The sequence below is a fragment of the Cynocephalus volans genome, chromosome 3 (assembly GCF_027409185.1).
Source record: "Cynocephalus volans isolate mCynVol1 chromosome 3, mCynVol1.pri, whole genome shotgun sequence".
Taxonomy (NCBI): Eukaryota; Metazoa; Chordata; class Mammalia; order Dermoptera; family Cynocephalidae; genus Cynocephalus; species Cynocephalus volans.
This window is the reverse complement of record NC_084462.1, coordinates 88,627,361-88,652,168: the sequence shown is the minus strand read 5'-3', so window position 1 is coordinate 88,652,168 and position 24,808 is coordinate 88,627,361. Positions and strand designations below refer to the sequence as shown.

General features: G+C 35.8%; 1 protein-coding gene across 4 annotated transcripts; it reads left to right on the top strand.

The window, feature by feature from the left end:
* Positions 1-2,711: 2,711 nt before the first annotated feature.
* DTWD1 (DTW domain containing 1) lies at positions 2,712-19,343 on the top strand. Of its 4 annotated transcripts, none has more exons than XM_063091741.1 (6): positions 2,712-2,791; positions 6,901-7,219; positions 10,694-10,837; positions 12,588-12,846; positions 13,906-14,005; positions 19,001-19,105. In XM_063091741.1, exons 2-6 carry the CDS (start codon positions 6,956-6,958, stop codon positions 19,014-19,016), a joined length of 783 nt encoding a protein of 260 aa, XP_062947811.1. In that variant the 5' UTR covers positions 2,712-2,791; positions 6,901-6,955; the 3' UTR covers positions 19,017-19,105. The 4 variants fall into 4 exon arrangements, with proteins under 4 accessions (XP_062947811.1, XP_062947812.1, XP_062947810.1 ...); XM_063091742.1 differs by lacking the exon at positions 19,001-19,105 and adding an exon at positions 15,176-15,244; XM_063091740.1 differs by lacking the exon at positions 13,906-14,005 and having other exon boundaries at positions 19,001-19,343.
* Positions 19,344-24,808: the final 5,465 nt, after the last annotated feature.

Here is a 24,808-nt window from a genome sequence, read left to right as displayed (position 1 = left end):
GGGGTACAGAGTTGAATACCTGTGATATTGTGATGTTCAAATTAGGATATGTGCAATATGCGATGTTCAAATTAGGATAATTAGTATATTAAACATTGTACATAATTAGTATATTAAACATTGTACAATGGAATTGTTTTTCACGGCCCTTTACTAACTCTTCCTTTACCCACTCCTCCCCACTGCTTTTCCCACCTCTGGTAACCTCAGTTCTGTTCTCTCCTTTTAAAAGTTCAATGTATTATTGTGATTGTTGTGTCTTTCTTTTATTCTTTATTTTTTTAGCTCCCATTTATGTGATATTTCTCTTTCTGGGCCTGGCTTATTTTACTTAACATAATTTTCTCTAAGTTCATCCATGTTGCTGCAAATGGCAGTATTTCATTCTTTTTTATGGCAGAGTAATACTCCATTGTGTAAATATACCACATTTTCTTTATCCAGTCATCTGACAATGGACATTTAGGTTGGTTCCTACTCTTGACTATTACAAATAGAGCTGCAATACACAGGGAGTATGAATATTTGACATGATGATTTCCATTCCTTTGGGTTTCCATTCCACCCAGCAGTGGAATTGCTGGATCATATGGCAATTCTATCTGTAGCTGTTTGAGTAACCTCCATATCATTTTCTGTAATGGCTGCACCAATTTACAGTCCCACCAACAGTGTAGGAGGGTTCCCCTTTCGCTGCATCCTCACCACCATTTATTATTCTCTGACTTTTTGATAATAGCCAGTCTAACTCAAGTGAGATGATATCTCAATGTGGTTTTGATTTGCATTTCCTGGATGCTGAGTGATGTTGAGCATTTTTTCATGTGTCTGTTGGCCATTTTGTGTATCTTCCTTTGAGAAATGCCTATTCAGCTCCTTTGCCCATTTTTGAATTGGGCTATTTGTTTTCTCTACTGTTATGTTGTTTAAGTTCCTTGTATGTTCTGGATATTAATCCATTGCTGGATGCATAGTTTGCAAATATTTTCTCCCACTCTGTATATTGTCTTTTTGCTCCACTAATTGTTTTTTTCGCTGTGAAAAAGCTTTTTAGTTTGATATAATCCTATTTGTTTATTTTTTCTTTTGTTGCCTGTGCGTTGGGGGTCATGAAGTCTGCCCATTCCTATTTCCTGAAGTGTTTCCCCCATGTTTTCTGTTAGGAGTTTCATAATTTCAGGTTTCATATTTAAGTCTTTAATCCATTTTGAGCTGATTTTGGTATATGGTGAGAGGTATGGGTCTGATTTCATTCTTCTACATATGGATGTCCAGTTTTCCCAGCATCATTTATTGAAGAGGCAGTCTTTTCCCCAATGTATGTTCATAGTGTCTTTATTGAATATGAGTTGTCTGTAAGTGTGTGGGTTGATTTCTGGGTTCTCTATTCTGTTCCATTAGTCTGAGTGTCTGTTTTTATGCCAGTACCATGCTGTTTTGGTTACCGTAGCTTTGTAGTATAATTTGAAGTCAGGTAGTATTATGCCTCTGGCTTTATTTTTGGGGGGCTTGGCATTGCTTTGGTTATTTGGAGTCTTTTGTTGTTGTATATGAATGTTAGGATCATTTCTCCTATTTCTGTGAAGAATGTTACTGGTATTTTGATGGAGATTGCATTGAATCTGTAGATCACTTTGGGTAGTATGGACATTTTCACAATGTTAATTCTTCTAATCCAAGATTATGGAATGTCTTTCAATCTTTTTGTGTCCTCTTTAATTTCTTTTGACAGTTATTTGTAGTTCTCTGTAAAGATCTTTCACCTCCCTGGTTAAATTTATTCCTAGGTTTTTGTTTTTGGTTTTGGTGACTATTGTAAATGGGCTAGCTTTCTTAATTTTTTTTTTTTCTACTAGATCGTTGTTGGAGTATAATGACACTACTGATTTTTGCATGTTGATTTTGTATCCTTAAACTTTACTAAAATCATTTATCAACTCTTGAGTTTTTGGTAGAGCCTTTAGGCTTTTCTATGTATAGGATCATGTCATCTGCACACAGGGACATTTTGACTCATCTTTTCCAATCTGGATTTATTTCTTTCTCTTGCCTGATTACTCTAGCTAGTACTTGCAACACTATGTTAACTAGGAGTGGTGAGAGTGGGCATCCTTGTCTTGTTCTGGTTCTACAAGCTTTTCCCCATTCAGGATTCAGGATGATATTGGCAGTGGGTTTGTCCTATATGGCTTTTATTGTATTATGCAAACGACATCGTTAAGATACAAACGATTTTTCTAATAGCTTTCATTACTATACAGTCCACGAAATATGTGTCCACAAAAATGTAATAGAAGCAATTTCTCACAACTAAAATATTTTGGGGATTGGTAAAACAGAAAGTGTTCTGTGGCATCAGCATTTCCTCACAACTCAGTGCACCTATGTCTTAAGAGTACCGTGTACTGCAATCCGCGTACCGCGTTCCAGTTACGCAGTCCAGGCCAGACAAGGGAGGGAACCCGGCGCAGGCCTGAAGGGCGGGAGGCCCGTCTCAGGAGATCCCGGCCCTGCTCCCGCCGGAGTCTCTCAGAAGTGCCACACCGCCCGCTGAGTGAGACCTTGAGACGGGACTTCCGGTCTCACCTCGCCCAGATGTCGTCCCCGCCCGTTACCTTTGCTGCGGCTAGGCGGGCGCAGCGCTGTGCCATAGCAACGGCCTGGCTCCTCCCTCTGGTGTCGCTGGGAAAGCGCTCCGCCTAGTCCGTGCGCGATCACGGTCCGGCTCGTGTTCGGGCTCGGCTGGAACGGAAGACGCGTGGAGCTGCGCGAGAACCCGCGGGCTGTGCAGGTCTGAGTCCCACTCCAACCCCTGGTGCTGGTCTCCGCGTGTCTCTGGCGTTCGGTGGACAGCCCCGAGCCGTCTGGCCGCAGGAAGCAAATGTTCCTTGTCAGGGCCCTAGCAGAGGTCACGCTGGGTGTCGTCTGTGAAGGGGGACCCCGGTCCCTGCGGTGGCGCTTGCGTTTTTAGGATCTTGCGGGCCCTTTGGGAAAAAGGCTTCCAAGTTTTCCCTCAAAAAAGAAAAAAAAAAATTTTTTCCCCAGCAGTGAGTTTCAGTGTTTTCCGTAGCAAGGAAAGTCTGTCCTGGCAAAGTCAGTCCCTTCTTTATTTTTTAGTGTTTGGAGTGGTTTCGGGGGATTGGTAGTCATGGAAGGGAAAGAGTAGTACAGACGTACTGGTACATGGTATAGAAATGCCGTGCAGTGTACTTAAAATATTAAGATTATGGTTACATAATAAGCAAAGGAGTCTGTTTCTTATGTCTAAATTGTTTATTGGGAATGTAGGATAAATGCGGAAGTATATTAACACTTTCAGGTGTCAGTTACGCGGAGTCAAATGATAAAATCGATACTTAAGATCGCGACATTTAAGGACTATTTATGACTGAACCCCAGTGAACCATGAAAAACTAACGCTAGACAGTCTGCCTGCCGTATGGTGAGTGGAGTGGGAGTGGCCATTAGTCCTGTGTAAAAAAGGTGAGGGTTGTAAAAAATGAGTCAGTCGTTGGACCTGTACTTATTATGTGACCAGGTTCTTAAAAATACTCCATAAAGAAAACTTGAAGTGGGTTTTATCTAGTACTGAATTGTTCCACAATACAGAGCAGGGGAGTTTTGTATACTGCTCTATTGGGAGGTGAGTCAACTCACAATCATGGAAAAGCTGGGAGTCTTTTCCATTATTGTTTTGCAAAAGAAAAAAAAAAAAAAAAAAAAAAACCCGCCAGGCTGTTACTTGTGCCAGGCTGCAGATGGTCCCTAAAGGTCGTTTGTCAGGTTCTTCAGTAGCTACTGGATGCAGTTTTCGAAATGGTTTTGATTTAGCCAACAAGTATTTGTTTAATTTCTCCTATTGCATAAGAATTGGGAATAGGTGAGATCAGGAGAGAATTCTGCTCGTATAGAGTTAAATGCTAGGAGTGATAGCTTCACTAAAAGGTATCTCCAAATTAAGTACATTTTTCCATGTCAAATACGTGGAACCAATTATAAGTGCTCAAAGGTAAATAGATGTAAGAGATTGCCATAGCCCCTCTATAAATTGATAAGGAACTGAATTAGAGTTCTGACTTCAAGATTGAAAATAGAGGATTACGTGCTAGGTAGAACTGGCACAACTTAGTATAATTAGTTGGCTGGGGCGGGTAGGAGGGGGGCTGGGATTGGGTAGTAGGAGGAATAAAAACTAATTTTTTTCAGCCTAAGTTGGAGAATGATGTATGCACCATCAAAGTGCTAAAACTATTTGTTAGTTCTTTTGTACCAGTCTTAATGTTTTCTAAGTCTCTTTAATCCCCATGACTCCGGTTGTATTTCCCCACACATATTTGATGTTAACAAGTATGTTTTGAAGGTTTTGAATAACTGCTGTTTGTGACAGGTGATCTGTACATGTTTGAGGCAGGCTGTTGGCTAGGTCAGGACAGAAGCCCTGATTATATGGTTTCAGAGAAAGAGAGCTGACCATGATTTACAACTGCTGGCTTCTTCTTCTTTTTTTTTTTTTGGTCTTTTTTTGAGACCGGCCACACCGCGCTCAGCCAGTGAGCGCACCGGCCATCCCTGTATAGGATCCGAACCCGCGGCAGGAGCGCTGCTGCACTCCCAGTGCCGCATTCGCCCGAGTGCGCCACGGGGCGGCCCTGCTGGCTTCTTCTATGTGGCCACCTCAGCCATAGGTGAGAATGTGTAGGTGAGGCAGGGGAGGGAGCCACAAATATTTCCCTTTGAATTTTGTGGTGGGTCATAAGACTTCACAAATATCCATTTAGTTATGTGGATGGAATCCCAGTGAAATACAAGTTGATATTTCTGAGGCATCGCAGGAGGAATGCATTTTTAGGTCCCTAGAATAACTTCAGAATCTCATCAGTAGTTTTCCACTGAATGTCAGCCACCCACATTGACTTTCATTGCATCCACAGGTGCTGCATTCTTCAGCCCCTACTATGCTTGGGCCTTTTGGTAGCACATGCAAACCCACTGAAGAGCTACTGGAATACCCAGGGAAATGAAGTCAGGTTGAGTTAGTCCAGTCCAATTTCTTTTTCAAATGAGTCCTGTGATCTGAATAACTCATGACTATTACAGCATAAAAACGTTTCTGTGTAAGAACCTCAGGGAACACCAGAACAAACCCAAACCAAGAAGGATTAGGTGAAACTTATTAGCTTCCTAAGTGCAGCAATGAGAGCATTATTGGCTTGTGACAGTTAACACTCTGTTGGCCAACAAAGTGTTTGTAGCTCTGATATCTGGGGACTGAAAGGGTCTCTTCCCAAACTTTTAAGGCTGCTTCTGTTCTTAGAATGAATTTTTTATCTTAGTATTTCTTTACCTGGATCAGTCGATGGACTTCAGTAGATCTGCAAATCACCTGAAATTGTGTGCAAAATATCATGTTTGTATATGCATTTTCTAGCAATAAGATCCAAGAGTTTCATATGACGTCTAAAAGAATCTGAAACTCAAGGAAAGTTGGCAACTTACTATCCTATATTCTAGTCATTGAGGGCATGTTCTCAAAGATGGAAGCCATTTTTAGGCAGATGATTTGGAGTGGCGGTCACTTTCTCTGAGCAACTCAAAATGTAAATCTGTGCCTAATCAGTATACAGCAAAAATATTCACTGTATTTTGGTTTTCCTCTTGGTTAAATTTGGCAAGTACATTTTCCTTTTCCTTCAATGACCAGCATCTTTTCTTTGCATCTCTTTATTTGGGTCTCAAGCTCACTGGGATTCACAATCTAAAAAAAGCTCTTGATGAGTAATTAAATTAGAGTCACTAACTTTTTTGTTAGCAAATTAGGTTGCACTTTATGTTTCTCAGGACTTTTTGATAGCTTTCTATTTGGTAGACCACAGAATGTTACCTGTTATAGTCATAGCATTTCTTCTGTCTGTGTTTGTATTCAAAGTGCCTGGAGCTTCACCGTTAAACACCACAGTGCTGTAAGGCTTTATAATAAGATAATCGTTTTACAGCTGTGGAATGCATATCAAATCAATAAGGCCCCAGTCTCTTTTCTCCCTTGAAAGATATCTTGCTTACAGGGTATGCAAATAACTTTGGCAGTCATCAACCTTCTTGAAGAAAATATTAAATGGGAAAGTTATTGTACTGTTTTGTCTCTAGTACTAAAGAATCTGAATGGTGTATATATTTTTTAAAGCAATATAAATTCCTAGATTGAGTAGACATTAATGTTACTCTGTAAAATTTAAAAATTTATATGATCATATATTTTACTTTATGTGATATTTGACAAATTATAACTGGTAGTAGATGTCTCATTTTTCAATAGATATTTAGTGGATATGTGTGTATGTGTTTTAAGTTGGAGAGGAATATATCTTTTAGAACATATCCAACTAAACTTTATTGATTTCATCAGAACCTTCTATTTTCATTAGAGTTCAGCATGAGATTCGATGTCACGTAATATCAATTCAAAGTCAGAGCCAGCAGGGTTAGAATATATTCCTGGCTGAAACTTACATGAAATCATTGAATTCCTAATACTTATAAAACAAAATAGCCATTTCTGGAACAAAAAAGGTTCTTGAAAAATGGGTTGTCAGTACCTAAACTTTATATCTGAAATAGTTTTTCTAAGATAGCATCTTTCTATTTTTATGGAGGGAATGGCCCAGGAAGGTAACTGTAATTTGTTTTTTTGAGGTTATTGCTTTTTAATTTTATATTTTAAAGCATACTAATTTAGTGGTTTTTAAAACTTATTAATATTTGTTAATAAGTACTAATAACAGCACACAATTGTGAATTAAATTGAGTGATTTTCTTTGCAGAGAAAATGAGTAAAATGTTTCTGTTTTTATTTTGTTTCCCCACCCTGACTTGTTTTTCTTTTTTTTTTTTTTTTTTTTACAGTGCACCTATTATATGTGTTTTAGAAATAGATCTTGAACTTTGGTTTGAATGAAGAATGTCTATCAGTCTACCTGTGTTTCTCAAAGAAAGTGAAGAAAATAATTCAAAACTTGTGGAAACAAAACTGTCCCAAACTACTTTTGTATCTTCAGAAGATCTTCTTCGAAACTTATGCTTAGCATCTCAAGAAGTTCTTCGAAAAGCTCAGCAAAGTGGGAGATCAAAGTGTCTCAAATGTGGTGGTTCAAGAATGTTTTACTGCTATACATGTTATGTCCCGGTTGAAAATGTACCTATTGAACAGATTCCACATGTGAAGGTTGGTAAAAAATTTAATAGTTTGAAAGTAGGAAGATAGATTTTAAAAAGACATTTCATATATACCAGCTTTAATATAATAGGTAAGCTTGATAAAATATCATTGTGAAAATGAATTGTATTAATGAAAAATTTAATCCTATAGCCTGCTAAACTTACTTGTTTTTCTTGTCTCTGGAAAAACACTTGGGTCTGAAATGAATGTTTTTAGTGACATCACTTTCGTTAATGATTATAATTTATTTACAATATAGAAAAAAAGTATGGTATAAACATGAATACTGAAAAAAACAAGTAAACTACCTCAGGTCCTTAGACTGCTCCTTGAGAAAATACAATCCTAGTACAACTGAGTTGATTTTTGCCTAAGCTTTTGTGACTTAGCTCTATCCTGTCATGGAGATGGAGCGTATGTCAGTGATCAAGACTAAACTAAAATAAAATAATACCTATTCATTGGGCTGTGTTATAATTATAGTGATTTTAAGCCAGATTTAAATGTTGTTTTGAATTGATTACTTACCTTTATACTTTTTGGTGCTTATCATGATTACTTTTATATAGGTAAAAGGTCCATAGAGCATCATGTTTACGTAATCAAAGAAGAATTTATTACATATATATTAACTTGTTTAGTACCGACTCGAATTTTTAAGAGTAAATCAAATAATGCATAAAATTGACTGCTGTCTATTAGGAGTTTAGAACGACTAAACTCTATTCATGACTCATTAAAATATACTAGTAAGAAAATAAATTGTAGCTATATTTAAAAACTTTTTTGTGGGGTGATTTTAAGATTCATTTAAATTTGAAGTAAGAAAAGTACTTTAACACTTACTTTGCTTCTTGAATTTCAGTTTAGCCTGTGTCATCTTGGCAAATCCATGCTCTCCTCAAGGGTTTAAAATTACACAAAAAGGTTAATGGACAGTTTACTGGCCAAGAATAAAGAAGTATGTAATCTAATATAAGCTTCACAGTTTGCTCAGAAAAACCAAGAGCTTGAGGGTGATAATTCTTTTTAAGTTTCCCATTATTTTACAGGAATGTTATATTTCAAAGTATAGTTTTTGAAGTATACACAGAATTAATCATTTGTTTAAACCATGGCCATATAAAGAAAGTATCCCATTAAAAGTTTTATCTTAAGAATATGTGGTGTTCAAAAAGGATTGTAGATCAGAATAATACAAATCAAAAATATATTTACAGGGCTGATATTTTCACAGAAATTTAGTAATAGAAGATTATTTTCTAAATCAGTGGTCTCCTGTCCACTGTTAATAGAAATGACTCAAAACACTATGCCAAGTGTTTGGTAAACTCTAAATGGTCTAGACTGTGCAGAATTTTCTAAAGTGTTTGTTTTTGAAGGTCATATGTAAAATTTGATATATTAATACATAAATAGTAATACAAACTCTACAAAATGTTCTTTCTAATTGGTACCTTATATTTATATTAACAAATCAGCATTTGCTTTTAGGTAACCTGCTAGGGAAGGGAAGATTACTACATAATGAGTAAATCCCTCTCAAGCTTTAAATTTTAGTCTAAGGAATAAATTCATAAGTAACTATATTTTAATGCAGAACATGATTTTTTAAAGTCATAAGAAATTCATAAGTAAAGATAAAAGGTACTCTTGGGGCTTCTTAAAAAGGGGAGAAAAAATAATAAGGTGAAAGAAAACATTTTTATTAGAGCCCTAGAATTTATAAGGCTGTCTTTGGGAAAGTTGATAATTACAAGGGAAAATGCTTAAGTCTCCCTGATAATGGCATTTTGATAAATTTGGGCAGAAAGGTTTATCTCTTGTAGAAAATGTAAGTGTTATAAAACAGACTGATATTCTTTACATGTTTGAAAACAGACATCTCTATTCAAACTGCCCTCTGTTCAACATTCTTAGTTTTACTCTGTATCCTGTTGTTGTTTTAAAAGGATTTTCTTCTAAAATATGAATTAGAACACAAACATGTGTTTCCATGATTTGATCTATTTGTGTGCTTTGGTTTCATAGTTCCAGAAATTTCAGGCTTACTCATGGATAACGGACAATACCTGTATTGGGTCCAAGGAGCAAAAATTTCATGTAATTGTCTTATAATTATAGATTTTAGCCTGTAAAACTTTCTCTTTTTATTGTGTAATTTTAAAAATAGGCTAGGTACATGATTTGTAAAATCTATAAGTAACACTCAGTCCTGTGTTCTTGATGTAAATGATATCCTTCAAGATAGCCAGCTGATCAGAAATGTTAGTGATAGCTTTTGGAGTTTTCAGCTCTACTCATCAACCATCAATGGTTGTCTGAGGGCTGGGAGCAGTAGCTGATGGGGAGAGGGAAAGGAAGGGGGTACAAGAAGACTTCACAGTGGCAGATCATTATCTTGATTGTGGTGATGGTTTCAAGGGTGTAACGTATGTTAAAATTTATTAGTTTATACGCTTTAAATATGTACAGTTTAAAACACAGCTAAATAGTTTTGTACTCTAGGGTAAAATAACCGTGTGCCCCAGGGTAGATTCCTAGAATCCTGCCTGTTTAGTATGGTATGGGTGCTTGGAGATGGTGGAGAGTACCTAACATAACAAAAAGCCATTTAAAATCTGAAGTAAAGAACCCATCTCAGTAGAGTTTTTTGCATATAGTGGGGATATGACTAGGCTTTCATTTTCATAATCATGGCTGAATGTAGGACTTGCACAGCCATTATAAAGAGAGCTAAACCAAGCAAGTCAAAATGAAATAATAGAAAAATCTAACTCAAGATATATAAGAGAATATTATTTTTGCAGAGAGGCAGAAACATAATCCATTACAAATAATGAAACTTTAAGAGAAATACTTAGGTAAGACCACTTGTGATATAAAGATTACACCTCTTACACCTATTCTGTTACTGTTTTTACAATTGATAAATATTTGTTTTGTGCTGTTAAAAATGTGCTACCGAAAATCATGATGTTCACAGCAGAGGATAATACCTTTGACCTGAAAGGAATTACAAGGAATAGAATTTTGACTTGAATTTTAGGTCTGAAGCTTTTGACCAAACTTATATTTCCTTTTAAAATAGCATAAAGTAAACAAACCTAGCATTTATAGGAATTATAAAAAAAGTTCTTGGCACAGATACTGAAGTGTGAGGAATTAGACTCAATATCCATATAACTTAAATAAAAATGACATTGGAGCTTTGATTTAAGAGCAGATTCTATGTTAAATGAATTGAAAATTGTTGTTCTATTACATGATTAACAACATTGAGAAAGAAATTTGGGTTTGCTTAATGACTATCACCATTCTTAATGTTCTGGTCTAAAAAACTATGACTTTTAAGTCATAAGTATGTTTATGGAAACTTATTGTGAGCTTACTATTTAGCCTTAAAGACCATTTTTATTAACACAAAATTAGAATTTTTATATTTATTTCATTTTCTTTCTTTTTTTTTTTTTACTTTAGCTTCCATTGAAGATTGACATCATTAAACATCCAAATGAAACAGATGGCAAAAGTACTGCTGTACATGCAAAACTCTTAGCACCTGAATTTGTAAACATTTACACGTATCCTTGTATTCCAGAGTATGAAGGAAAGGACCATGAAGTAGGCAGCTTATTATTTTACAACTCTTTACATTGAATATAAAAATGAATTTTAAACTCCATTGTCTTTCTGAACTTACTTGAACATAATTTAATATTTTTCTTAATAACCTAGTGTTAATGCTCATGTAGCATTATTCACTATATAGTTTACTTCATTGATGTCTTCAAGGATATCACTGTAGTCTTTTTTGAACTCGTCTTTCTGCTTTTTATAGATTTTTTGCCTTATTTCTTCAAGTTTTTACTCTTTGCTAATATTACCATGCCTGGTCTTACTTTCTCCCTTCTCCATTCTCCTGTCTGTACTATGCTATAGGTGGTCTAATTTGATGCAGACTGGAAAACCAGATTACAAATATTATTGGAATTTCTCCAAAAGGAGTTTCAGAAATTCTCCCTAAATTAAGAGCTTTAGTATATAGCATTTGTAACTTTTTTTTTTTTTTTTTTTTTTTGGCTACTCAGAGGCCTTCCTTGCTCATTTCTAGATTCTTAATTGGATTTCACATAGTTGAAATTGTCACATTGGTGAGAGATTACTGGTCTTGCTGAAAAGCAATTTTACAATAGATCTCAAAAAATTAGGCTTCAGGTAATTTAAACTATATGTATGTAAATTTAATAATATTAAAGAAGCATGTAAACCCTTTTAGGTCTGTTGGGATCCATTTGTTGGTGTGGTTAATCTAGAAACAAAATTAAAAATTCACACATTTATTTGTTCCAGAAAGAGCTTGACAAATTTTTACTTTCCTACCAAAATATGTATATATGTGTGTGCGTGTGTGTGTGTATATATATATACACGCACACACATAGTAATATATAGTTTGAGTTTATATAGAAAGTTTTGTTTGTAAATAATATCTGAGATTTGGATCTAGGAATATGTTTGTTTTTCCTTCTCTGGTCAGGTAGATACCATTTATATTGATTAAATAGAACACAGTGAGTTCTGTAAGAAGATATGATATGCTTATAATCCAAGACAATTAAGAAGCCCTGGACTTTGCCAGTTAGGTATAGGGGAAATATAGGCATGCAAAGTGAATGTTTGAAAACTCTGAAATTTATAAATTCAAGATTTTTGTTTCTTAATTTTATTTTACTATGATTTTGTTTTTATGATGTTTATTTTTTATATTAAAAATGTACATGCTCATTTAAGAAAATGTGGGAAATAGAGAAAAGTGTGGGGGATAAAATACCCATAATTCTACCAACATTTGTTCATTTAACAAACATTTACTTAGTACTTGCTTTGTGCCAGGAGCTATTCAGATATTGGAGGCTCTAACAGTATAAGATCTCAGTAAAAATGTGCTGAAAGAAAGGAGGTACCATAATTTATGTAATTTTTCCTTGAATGTTAGATTTTTCCTTTGTAATTTTTCACTGTCATAAATATACTGTAGCAAATATTCTGGGATATTGTGTGTGTGTCATGTACTTTGCCTTTTATCCTATGAAGTATTATATAGTCCAGTTTTTTGATTCAAGTTACAATTAATCCTCATTAATCAGTGAATATTTTATTTTGAAGTGATATTTTTAGATAGTATACTATGATTGTAAATTATAGGGAAGAGCCAAAAACTTTAACATAATATTAGTAAATACAATAGAACCTGCCTAATGCTTGTGTGTCAGAATTCGACATATTTTTTTCTTAAAAAGTTTTAAGTCAATCAGAATTTATTTATTTTGAACATCATAGCACACTGCTAACCTAAGATTCTTTGTTTTAGGTTGCACTTGTTTTTCCTGGACCTCAGTCTGTCTCAATAAAAGATATTTCTTTTCTTCTGCAAAAAAGGATTCAAAATAATGTTAGAGACAAAAGTGATGACCCTGACAAACCATCTTTTAAACGTAAGAAAACTGAAGAGCAACAGAGCTGTGATTTGAGTGACAATAAGTGTGAAGACACAATACTGAAAAAAATTATACTTATAGATAGCACTTGGAACCAAACAAACAAAATACTCACTGATGAACGACTTCAAGGTAAGAAATAAAAATGTCATTTTCTTGGATTGCTTCTCCCCTGTCCCCACAACTTTTATTTGGAAACTTCAAAGTTACACATAAATCAAAAGAAGGGTTGTGTTGAATACCTATACATTTTGTCACATTTGTTCTATTTCTCTTTATTATATGTGTGTGTATGTGTTTACATACTATATATTTTTGGTTGAACTGTTTGAAAGTAAGTCGCAGGCTTTGCAATGCTTCACCCTTAAATACTTTAGCATACATCTTTTAAGAATAAGGATATTTTGAAGCTGGCAGATTAGCTCAGTTGGTTAGACTGTGGTGCTGCTAACCCCGAGGTTCAGGGTTTGATCCCTGTACTGGCCAGCTGCACCCCCTAAAAAGAATAAGGATATTCTCTTGCATAATAAATATAAATACCCTTATTACTCCTAAGAAAATTAACAAAAATGTCATAATACCATCTAATATACGGTACATATTCAAATCTTCCTAATTGTTCCAAAAATATCTCTTATAGCTTTTTTCCCCTGATACAACATTTAAACTCCTCACATTTCACTTGGTTATTATGTATCTTTAGTTTCTTTTAGTTTGCAACAGTCCTTTGTTTTTGTTTTTCATGACTTATACTTTTATGAAGAGCACAGGTCGATTGTTTGAACATTTCATCATGATTAAGTTTAGTTGAAATATTTTTGGCTAGGATACTGAGAGGTAAGGATAAATCCATGATCGTCTATGACAATTCCAGTTTATATTTATTATTTTGGTATAATTATTAATAGCATGTCCTTTCACTCTCAGAAATGAACCTGTTTAGCTGATAAATTGTATGGTTAACCAATTCATAGGTGAAGTTGTATACTTATTATTGCATCAAATCAGGAGGTGGACAATACAAATTGTCCCATCATTTGTGATAACTTTGATTACTGGATTAAAGTAGTGATTGTCAGATCTCTTCATATTCTTTTATGATCCTTGCCTGTATTAGTACATTTTCTGTTGCTTATAACTGAATACCTGAAACTGGATAATTTATTAGAAAACAAAATTTATTTCCTACAGTTCCAGGGGCTGGGAAGTCCGAGGTCAAGTGGTCAAGTAGTACATCTGGAGAGGGCCTTCCTCTGGGTGAGGACTCTAAGGAGTCCTGTGGCAACACAAGGTATCACATGACAGGGGCTGAGTAAGAGCAAGAGTATGTCCATGTGCTTTCTTCTTTGTTTTGTAAAGCCACCAGTCTACTCTCTGATAACCCATTAAACCATTCACCCACTAATCCATGAATGGATTTGTCTATTCATGAGGGTGTAGTTCTCACAATCCAGTCACCTTTTACAGGCTCTCCCTTTCAAATACCATATTGGGGAGTAAGCTCCAACACGAGCTTGAGAGGACATTCCAACCATAGCATTTTGCCCCTGACCCCCTAAAATTCATGTTCTTCTTACATACAAATATATTTATTCCATCTCCCCAGCCCCACAGTCTTAACTCAATCCAGCACCAACTCAAAAGTTCAAAGTCCCAAATCCCATCTGTGAAATCAAAACAGGTTATCTATTTCTAAGATACAATAGTAGGACAAGCATAGGGTACATATCCTTTGTCCAAAAGAGAGAAACAGAAAATAGGAAAGGAATAGTCAGACCAAAGCAAATCAGAGAAACCCAGCAGGAAAGGCATTAAATCTGGAAGCTAGAGAATCATCTCCCTTGACTCCATGTCTGGCATTCTCTGCGCACTGGTGTGAGGATTGGGCCTCAGGTCCTCAGGCAGCCTGTCCTCTATGGCTTTCCTGGTCTCATCCCATGCTTCAGCTCTTCCAGGTTGGCACTGCATGCTTGTAGCTCTACAGTCTAGGGTTTTGGTGGTGGTCCTGCTCCCATGACTTCACTAGGTGTGACCCTAGTGGGGGCTATCTTCAACTTCAACCCCACATTTCCACAGGGCATTGCTCTGATAGAGGCTCTGTGTGGTGACTCCACCCATGACAAATCTCTGCCTGAGCCCCCAGGCTTTTCTGTATATTTAGGTGGAGGCTGCCATGCTTCCATAGCTCTTACATTCTGCAAGCCTGCAGACTTTACACCACGTGGACGCTACCAAGGCTTATGGCTTATATTTTCTGAAGCAGTGGGTCCAGCTGCACGTGGGGCCATTTTAACCAGAGCTGGAGCAGCCAGAATGGCAGGGATGTGGGGACCAGCTTCCAGAAGTGGCTCTGGGCAACAAGCTGGCGGAGGGTATCCCAGGCCTGTTCTCTGAAGCCATTCTTTTTTTTTAAATCTGTCTTCTTCTGTCTTTATTGCTGTGCATCTCTCTTTTTAAACAGCTTTGTTGAGGTATAATTAATATACAAAGAACTGCACATATTTCACATTTGATGAGTTTGGACATATGCAAACACCAGTGACACCATCACCACAATCAAGGTAATAAACATATACAACACCTCCTAAAAGTTCTTTGTGTCCTTCCCTTTTTTTTTAAATGGTACAAACATCTAACATGAGGTCTACCCCAATTAACAAATTTTTAAGTGCATAATACTATATTGTTACCTATAGGCACTATGTTGTACAGCAGATCTTGAGAAATTATTTACTTAGCATAACTGAAAACTTCCCACCCATTGAACAACAATTCCACATTTACCCTGTCGCCTAGCCCCTGGAAAGCTATTTTATTCTTTACTTATGTGAGTTTGACTATTATAGATACTTCATATAAGTGGAATAATGATTTGTCCTTCTGTTACTAGCTTACTTCACTTATCATAATGTCCTCAAAGTTCATCCATGTTGTTGCAAATGGCAGAATTTTCTTCTTGAGACTGAGTGATATTCTATTCTATTTATCAGTTTACCCATTTTCTTTTTCCATTCATCTGTCAATGAGCACTTGCATTGTTTCCAGCCTATTGTGAATAATACTGCAATGAACATGCGAGTGCAGTTACATCTCTTTGAGATGCTGATTTCAATTCTTTTGGAGAGATCTTTTAGATAGATTAGAAGCCCAGAAGTTGCGTTCCTGGATTATGTAGTATTTTTGTTATTAATTTATTGAGAAACCTCCCTACTGTTTTCTATCACTGCTGCACCATTTTACATTCACACTAGCAGTGTATGGGGGTTCCAGTTTCTACACATCCTCATCAATTCTTGTTATCTTTCTTTTTTTAATAGCCATCTCAACAGGTGTGAGGTTCTGTTATATTTGATTAAAAACCATTTAAGGTGTTTAATTAAATTAATCTCTTGTCACTGTAACTGGCATATAAAAAGTGTTCAATAAATGTTAGGTATTATTTGTTTTATCAGTTTTTACAAAAATGTATAAGCCTGATTTTCTTGAATCAAAGGAATTGAATTTAAATTCTCAAGGGAGCTTGGCTAACATTGCCAATTTTATTCATGTCAAAGATCAAGTTCAAATTAATTTTTGTGTATGGTATGATGTATGGGCAGGAATTTAATTTTTTCTGTGCAGATGTCTAGTTCCTTCAATTTTATTAGAAGTGTTTTATTTCCTTATTGAATTGCCTTGGTGCCTTTGTCAAAAATTTATTAACCAAATATGGCTGGGCCAATTTTAATTGATTGATTAATTATGTACACAGTTGAGTGTACATGTCTGTGGTACAGAGTTGAATATCAGTACCTGTGTGCAATATATGAGTCTCAAATCAAGATAATTAGTATTTTCAGCAATATACAATATAATCATTTTTCATGGCCCTTTACCAATTCCTCCCTTATCTCCCTTCCTGTTCCCCTTCCCACCTCTGTTAATATCAATTCTGTTCTCTCCTTTTGAAAGGTCAACATGTTACCTTAATTGTTGTATCTTTCTTTCTATTTTATTTTTTTTATTTTTTAGCTCCTAGTTATGAGTGAGGACATACAGTATTTCTCTTTCTGTGCCTGGCTGATTTCATTTCACATAATTTTCTCTAAGTTCATTCATGTTGCTGTGAATGGCAGTAGTTCATTCTTTTTTATTCCACATTTTCCTTATCCAGTCATCTGACAATGGACATTTAGGTTGGTTCTAACTCTTGGCTATTGTAAATAGAGCTGCAGTAAACATGGGGGTGCAGGTGTCCCTTCCACATGATGATTTCCATTCCCTTGGGTGTACACCCAGCAGTAGGATTGCTGGATCATATGGCAGTTCTATCTGTAATTGTTTGAGGAACCTCCATATCATTTTCCTTAATGGCTGCAGTAATTTACAGTCCCACCAACAATGTAGGAGGGTTCCCCTTTCTCCACATCCTTGCCAGCATTTGTTATTCTCTGTTTTTTTGATAATAGCCAGTCTAACTGGGGTGAAACAATATCTTAATATGGTTTTGATGTTTAGTGATATTGAGCATTTTTTCATGAGTCTGTTGGCCACTTGTATATCTTCCTTTGAGAAATGCATATTCAGCTCCTTTGCCCATTTTTGAATTGGTTTATTTGGTTTTTTTCTGTTAAGTTGTTTGAGTTACCTGAATTGTGCACGTCACTTAAAAAGTTCAAATCCAAACAGTATTTTAACCTCCTTTTGAACACTATAAGGACTTAGTATACTTAAGCTTCATTCAGCCTCCTCCTAGTTTACAATGTTATTGTTAATATTAATTATTTTTGTTCTTTATTGTCAGCCCACAAATTAGATATTATTATTGCTTTTGTTTTATACAGGTGTACCAGTTTCTTTGCTTAGCATTCTTTTATCTCCTGCCATCTTTGCTGAAATACATCCTTTTGGAATTTCTCTAATTGGGTCTCTTGTTGGCATATGTTCAGTTGTTGTTTGTCCATTCATGCCTTTCACTCTTTTTCTTGATATATTATTCTGCTATTTTTGTTGGCATATGTTCAGTTGTTGTTTGTCCATTCATGCCTTTCACTCTTTTTCTTGATATATTATTCTGCTGGGAACACTATTTTAGGTTACCAATATTTTCTTTTGACACTTCGAAGGTATTATTCTAGCATCTTCAGTATTCTGTTGTTGCTAATGAAAAGTCTCTTGTCATTATAATTACCATTCCTTTGAGTATTATCTGTTCCTCGTCAATGGCTACTTTTAAAATTTTCTCTTTATCCTTGGTGTTTTGCAGTTACACTATTATGTGATGGATTTAAGCACTAATTTCTTTGTATTTATCCTGCTTGAGATACATTTTGTTTCATGTTATCTGTGGCTTTGCATTTTAAAAAATAATTTCTAGATAAGTCACAGGCATTATCTCTTTAAATGCTATGTGTCGTCTATTCTCTTTGTTCTCTCCTCCTCAGATTCCTATTAGACATTTGTTCCTCCAAATACTTAATATTTCTTATTTATTTCTTGTCAGTGTCTGAGATGGCTTTTGGGTAGAAGTGGGATGTGATAGTAGGAAATCACTGATGACTCAGAGGTTCTTAATTGGTCTACCTTCTCCCTTTTATTTCTCATTTAAAAATAAAATATGCTAAAAAAAAGTACTGCACATAAATATAGTGAGTCTGAGTACTGGCCTGACATCTGAGAGATGAGAAGTTCTGTGATTTCATGAATTATTTCCTCTTTAAATGTACAAAAGCAAGGCATTCTAGCTGATTGTGTCATTGAGGCTGTGCAGTATAGATGTGACAGAGCTAAAGAAACAGCTCTACGTTCTCTGTTCACGAAGATATAGCCTAAAAGTGATAATCTAGAAGTAAACTTTTACCAGTAGTAAGGACCATTAAACTGCCTGTCTCTCTCAGAGTGTTTAAGAATATTTTAAAAGTCAGTTTATCAAGGAAATGAAATGCTTCTGAAAATTGGTGAATTTAGTCCTGTCACACATTAAAATTTAAAAATGACACTGGTAGATAGAAGATAGAAAGAGATGGATACCTTAAATGTTAACTACATTTACCATACTTTTAATTCATTGCTAAAGTCTAAAACTTAGACCTGTCAAGTATAAGATTTCATTCTGTGTCTTATGTTGCTTTTGTATATACCTTAAAACATTTAAGAAAATACCTTGTTTGGAATTGGGATCAAAGGAATTTAATTGTATTCTTTAAAAAAATCGTTAAAATAGTTAAAGTAAATTATTAATATTATACCACACCCTGCGGTTAAGAAGAAATACTTATATTTTTTCTATTTTTTTTTTTTTTGGCAGGATTGTTACAAGTTGAGTTGAAAACAAGAAAAACTTGCTTTTGGCGCCATCAAAAAGGGAAGCCAGATACTTTCCTTTCCACAATTGAAGCCATTTACTACTTCCTTGTAGACTACCATACTGATATGTTAAAAGAGAAATACAGAGGACAATATGACAATCTTTTATTTTTCTATTCTTTTATGTACCAGTTGATAAAGAATGCCAAATGCTCTGGAGATAAGGACACAAGAAAACTTATCCATTAGTTTTTAACAAGCCACCTATGTCATTTTATTTTGCTAAAATGAATAAATTTATAGTTGTGCCTTGTTTATTCTTAGGAAATAATCATGTATAATGCCTGTAAGACCACTTGAAAAATTGCAGTTTCATTCATTTTATGTTTTTTTCATATTCATTTATATGTTTTTAAAAGGAAATTGTATCTAAGGGAATTTTTCAGAGATAGTGTTGACTCAAAAACTTATTTCAGAAGTTATTTGCTCAATTTTGGCATATATAAATTTCATTACATTTTAATATAACATAGATCTGATTAGATATAATCAAACACTTCTTTAGTCATCTTCATTTCTTTTCACCTATATGCAACACCACCTTTGGAAGGTAGATGGGGTCAGAATCTCCTGCTGAAAAGAAGGCAGTAGAGATTTGCTTGAAGTTAGTGCAAACAGGCAGAACTAAAATTAGAGCTCCAGTCTCCAGGGCTATATCTTTAAGTCCACACTGCCTGTGATGGACATTTGTTGCTTTTTACATCTGCCTGGCGTATTTTTAAAGGGGGAAATTGAAAGCAATCATGCAATCATGCTGTAGGAGTAGGCATATGACTGTTTGCCTAGCTAAGTGCCCTAACACCCTCTTGAGCACAGTGATTGGTCTGGGGTGAGCACATGACCCAACAGTGCTAGTATCCGTTTTGTTTGTTTATTTCTTTTTTTGAGCGGCTGGCCGATAAGGAGATCTGAACCCTTGACCTTGGTGTTATAACCAGTGTCTGTTTTGATAAGTGATATAGATGCTGTTGAGATGGGGCTTATTTTTCAAAAGGCAGTATGGTACAGTGGTTAAAAGCACAGACTCTGGAGCTAAGGTACCTGAAGACTAATCTCACAGAAGTAGAGTCTAAATCTTAGCTTTTCCTTTTCTTATTTCCAGCCATATGTCAGTTTCTTCATCTGTAAAGAATGAGTAATACAGTAACTACCTTACAGGATTATTATGAGGATTAACTGAGTTAATGTGGGGCTTCTAATAGCACCTGGAATATAGCAAATGCTACAAATCTGTTTACTCTTTTTATTGTTTTATTTGGAATTGTGAACTAAGAATGATTTAAGCCTAGAGCTGCTGGTGTCCATCTGTGTCACCAGATGAAAAGAGCCTGCCTTAGAATGAAGCTAGCAAAGGAAAGCATAGTGAGAGGTAAAAAGAGAAAATGAGTCCTGACGATGTCACTTAATCACCTAGATCAAGCTGCATGTGAATGGAGCCCTACTATGCTGGATAGCTTCTATTCTCCCCTCTGGATCCACTTTCCACTCTTTTCCATTCTCCTCTCTGCTCTGTGAGGTGGTTCCCTTGCACTTTGGCTTTGGTTGGGTTCAGCAAATGAGAAGCACCAGCAGGAAATTGAAAGGTGAGAGAAAAATGAAAGCGTGTTATTTATTTCCCCGGCTCCTTTCCTGCTAGTTCACCACAGGTTGGCTGTGTCCCTTTACTGAATGCCATCCTATCAGACATCCCTACCCTTCCCAAGCAGTTATCTTGGTTACCTCTCTAGGTTCAAAGCCCTGATCTTTCCCATTACCCTTTTTCACTTAGGGATAATAATGGCTTCCAGTTGATTCTAGCTCCAGGGTATTTCATTGCCCTTTGTTGCTTTCCCTAAACCTTGCCATACCGTTGTAAATAGACATTTTATTATAGTCTTCTCAAATGTCCCCATTTGAAGTTGCTTTCTGTTTCTTTTTGGGACTCTGATAAATTCACCTCTTTGGATGTTAGAAATAACAGTGCATTTCCCAAACTGTATAAAGGGGGACACAACATGTTTTATGAACAAAATTAACTTTTTGGTGAAATTAGTTTGCTGCACATTATATTTCCCTCTTGGAGACTCAAAAGACACAGCATATTAAAAGTTCTCAAAAATCCTGAAATAAGCTTTATTTAAGCTAGTATGTCTTAAACTTAATTGAATATGTAATGCCTATTAACATCCTGTGGAAATAGAACATTTGGAATATTGTAATTTAAAGCAATTACTGATTATATATATGTGGCAACTGAGGACTAGAGAGGTTGGATAAATTGCTGATAGGTCACACAACTAGTTAGTGGCAGAACCTGGTCTAGAATCTGAGATTTCTGATTTGGTTCAGTTCAGTGAGGTCACCATTACATTATGCTATTCATAAAAAGAGTGTGGATTATATAAGGTTTGAACATTTTTAGCCCCATAGTCTTAGCCAGATAAACTAACTGGCTTGCTTATTTAGCAGTTATTTTACAAGAATGGAATTAAAATAGATTTCTTCATGTTTAGAACTTGGCCCTGGGAGTAGAGGAAGGCTTGAGTTGGTATAAGCAGGGCTAAAGTTGGATTTCTCTGGGCTTGATTTGGACTTTACTGAGCCAAAATCTATTGCCATTTAACTGGTTCTACAAACCAACTAAACATAACAGTTAACAGGGAGAGGAAAAAAAGAAAAAGAGAAAGAGAACAATTCTATCACTCATTTGCCCCCATCCCTCAGCTAGCATAAGAAGGGTGACCCACATACTTTATAAGAGCCTAACTTACATCTAAGTCCAGATAAGATCTCAAGTTCTTCCCCAAAGAGGATAATACCTGTTAGAACAATGAATTGACTGTACTTGTCTTATTTTTCTTCGATATGATAGACTGCAAAAATGGTCCTAATTGTTTACTCTTCCCTGTATTAATGGTCCTTTTTCAGATTCCTTTGAAGTACATTCTCTGATTCTGAGCCATATGCTTTTCCAAAGATCTAGTGTATTTCTGCTTACTCTTGTGTTTCTGTTGTTGACATAAGAACATGCATGGCTGGGTTAGCATATTGGAAAATGAGACACCAATGGAACACAGCCAGGTTGCTCTGGTCACTCTAGTCGAATCCTGTCTAGATTGGCTGATAACCAACCAACCCACAGATAAGTGAATAACCCAGCCAAGATCAGTAGAGCCACCTAGCTGACACCTACCTGATTCCAGATATGTGAGCAAGGAATGTCTATTGTTATCCACTCAAGTTTTATAGCTGTTTATTATACAGCATTATTGTGGTGATAGATATCCAATCTTTGGATACAGTATCAGATATATCTTCCTCAAACATCTCAGAATGTTATCAGCCTAACTGTTTCTTGGGTCCTGGACCACTTCCCTTTGCCTTAGCTACCACCTTACATAGTAACAGACTACTGATGGGCTTGTATGATTTCTCCACTTAAAGTCAGCCAGCCACATGCTTAGAATTCCTGGCTCATCCCAATACTTCTGGACTCATGGAACACTGTGCCACAGGTGTTTCCCAGTGACTGTCAAAAAGGCTAAGAGATGCAGTCTGGGATATCAGTGAAGTAACCTATCTGGAAATCATGGCTCAATGAACTAGAAGTAGCTGTCAGGTAAATTCCTGTCCTTTGTTCTGATGGACTTTTTAGAGGCAGTTTTTCGTCCTGCCTGTCCAGAGATGTACCATGTGGCGAAGCAAGTATACTCGCCAAGTGATTGGCAGTTCCTTTTCATGGCTTTTCATGAAACACTAGCAAGTGCTACATAGTAATTTATCAATTTGCATTTGCTTCTCATCCTTGCTACCCTCATTTCCTGTCTTCCTCACTCTTACCAGCCTGGATTGCACTTTCTAGTAAAGTAGTGGATTTAATCTTTCCTTCAGATTCTCTTTTCTACGAAAGCCAGGTGTTTTAGTCTGATTTTGGTTAGGAAAGCACACTCGTTACAAATATTACATGAATAAAAAAGTTTAATAAAGGAATTAGGGCTCAACCAACTGTGGGAGTCAAGGTCTGGAAGGCAGCAGCAGGAGACAATTAGAGAAACATTTACTAACTAGGTCAGCCTGAGATGCTCCAAGTACCCATGATTTAGATTATAGAAAGATGTATATCTTAAGCATATTGGCATTCTCATTCCCTTAATCTTTCTAAAAACCCTTTGGTTCAGCTAAAAGGTATCCCCTTAAATTGTTCAGAAGATAAAAAAGGATTATGTGGCTACACTGTTATTTGGTCTTTTCTTGGAGTCTATGTTAACGGGAGTACCCTGGATGTGGTCTTTGTCTGAAGGCTGTGTTTAATGATCACATTTTATTAGATGAGAAACAATTTAATTTTCAAGTTCTGCAAATCCTAGTTCTATATTTCCTTTCAATTCCATTTGGATACCTATCTCCTTATTTTTGAGCTTGTGTCTTCTTATAGAACCTTACCTACTGCAGCTAATAGCAGCCAACTTATTCTTTCAAAATTCTGCCTTAAAATCTCATCAAATGCCCTGAGTGCATTAGGTAGATCTTCTGTCTTCCATGTTACAGGAAGAGATAATTTTATCAAATTTTTTTCTCCAAATGCTGACAGTTAAAAGACTCCAATGAAAATTTTAGCTAAACACTTAATGAGCCTACTGAAGAACAGCAGACAAAAATCACCACCCATATACGAGCCAAGTATCACTAGATACGTGATGAAATCCTCCAAATAAAAAAGTGGGCGGAAAGGAGGGGAAAAAATTCAAAGGAAACAGGCAAGCAGAGAACAAAAGAAAAACAAGCACCCTCAACCCTAAATATCTTCAGAACAAGAGAGTATATTGTATTCACAAAATAAAAATGGATGTATAAAAAAGAACAAGCAATAAACAAAGAGATCCTGGCGACTAAAAAAGTGGTCACTAAAATAAAAATTCAGTACAAGGGTTGGAAGATTAAAGTATATCATACGAATAGAAAACTCTAAGTTCAAAATATTTAAGTCTAAGTTTAAAAGTTGTAGTTGAAAATTGGCAAAAAAAAAAAAAAAAAAAGAAAGTTGTAATTGAACCTATAGGCTACATGTTACATTGTATTTAATAAAAAAACTTCAATGGGAGAGACAATAGTGCTTGTACTAGCCATTACCCTTTGTTGTAAAGGAGAACGCTGCAGATTATTTGTATATCAGCTACTATAAATTCATCAAAAAGAAAAAGCATTAGGTAGGTGGAGTGAAAGTCTATTTGTACAATATATTAATCTATACATACACTGCTGCCTATTATTATCTTTCTGAAACTGAGTTTCTAGGTGGATTGCTGGGATAAGCCAAAGCACTCTCCAAATTGTTTTTAACCATGACATTTCTATATTATACCCTTGGGGGTCTGACAACTGCAGTTATTTACATGTTAGTAATAAAAACAGAATTTATCTCTTTACACTTTTTTTTTTTTTTTTTTTTTCCTGACTGGTAAGGGGATCACAACCCTCGGCATGGTGTGGTCCGCACTACGCTCAGCCAGTGAGCGCACCGGCCATCCCTATATAGGATCCGAACCCGCGGCCTCAGCACTACCAGCACTGCACTCTCCCGAGTGAGCCACAAGGCCGGCCCTCTCTTTACACTTTTATTATAGAATATTGTGTTTGATAGAGAAAATTCACTCACCTGTTATGTAATGTTCATACCAGCCCTTCACTGATTAATTTGTTGTCTATGATCTCAGTATCTTTATTCAGTAATTCTGCCACTATAACGGAGTGAATTAACTGGCTAGTCAAA

Bases quoted from the DNA above. Each gene is read 5' to 3' on its own strand.
- DTWD1 (XM_063091740.1), top strand. From the start codon at position 6,956: ATGTCTATCAGTCTACCTGTGTTTCTCAAAGAAAGTGAAGAAAATAAT. The intron at 7,220-10,693 runs GTTGGTAAAAAA...TTTTTACTTTAG, and splicing joins AACAGATTCCACATGTGAAG to CTTCCATTGAAGATTGACAT. The intron at 12,847-19,000 runs GTAAGAAATAAA...TTTTTTTGGCAG, and splicing joins CACTGATGAACGACTTCAAG to GATTGTTACAAGTTGAGTTG.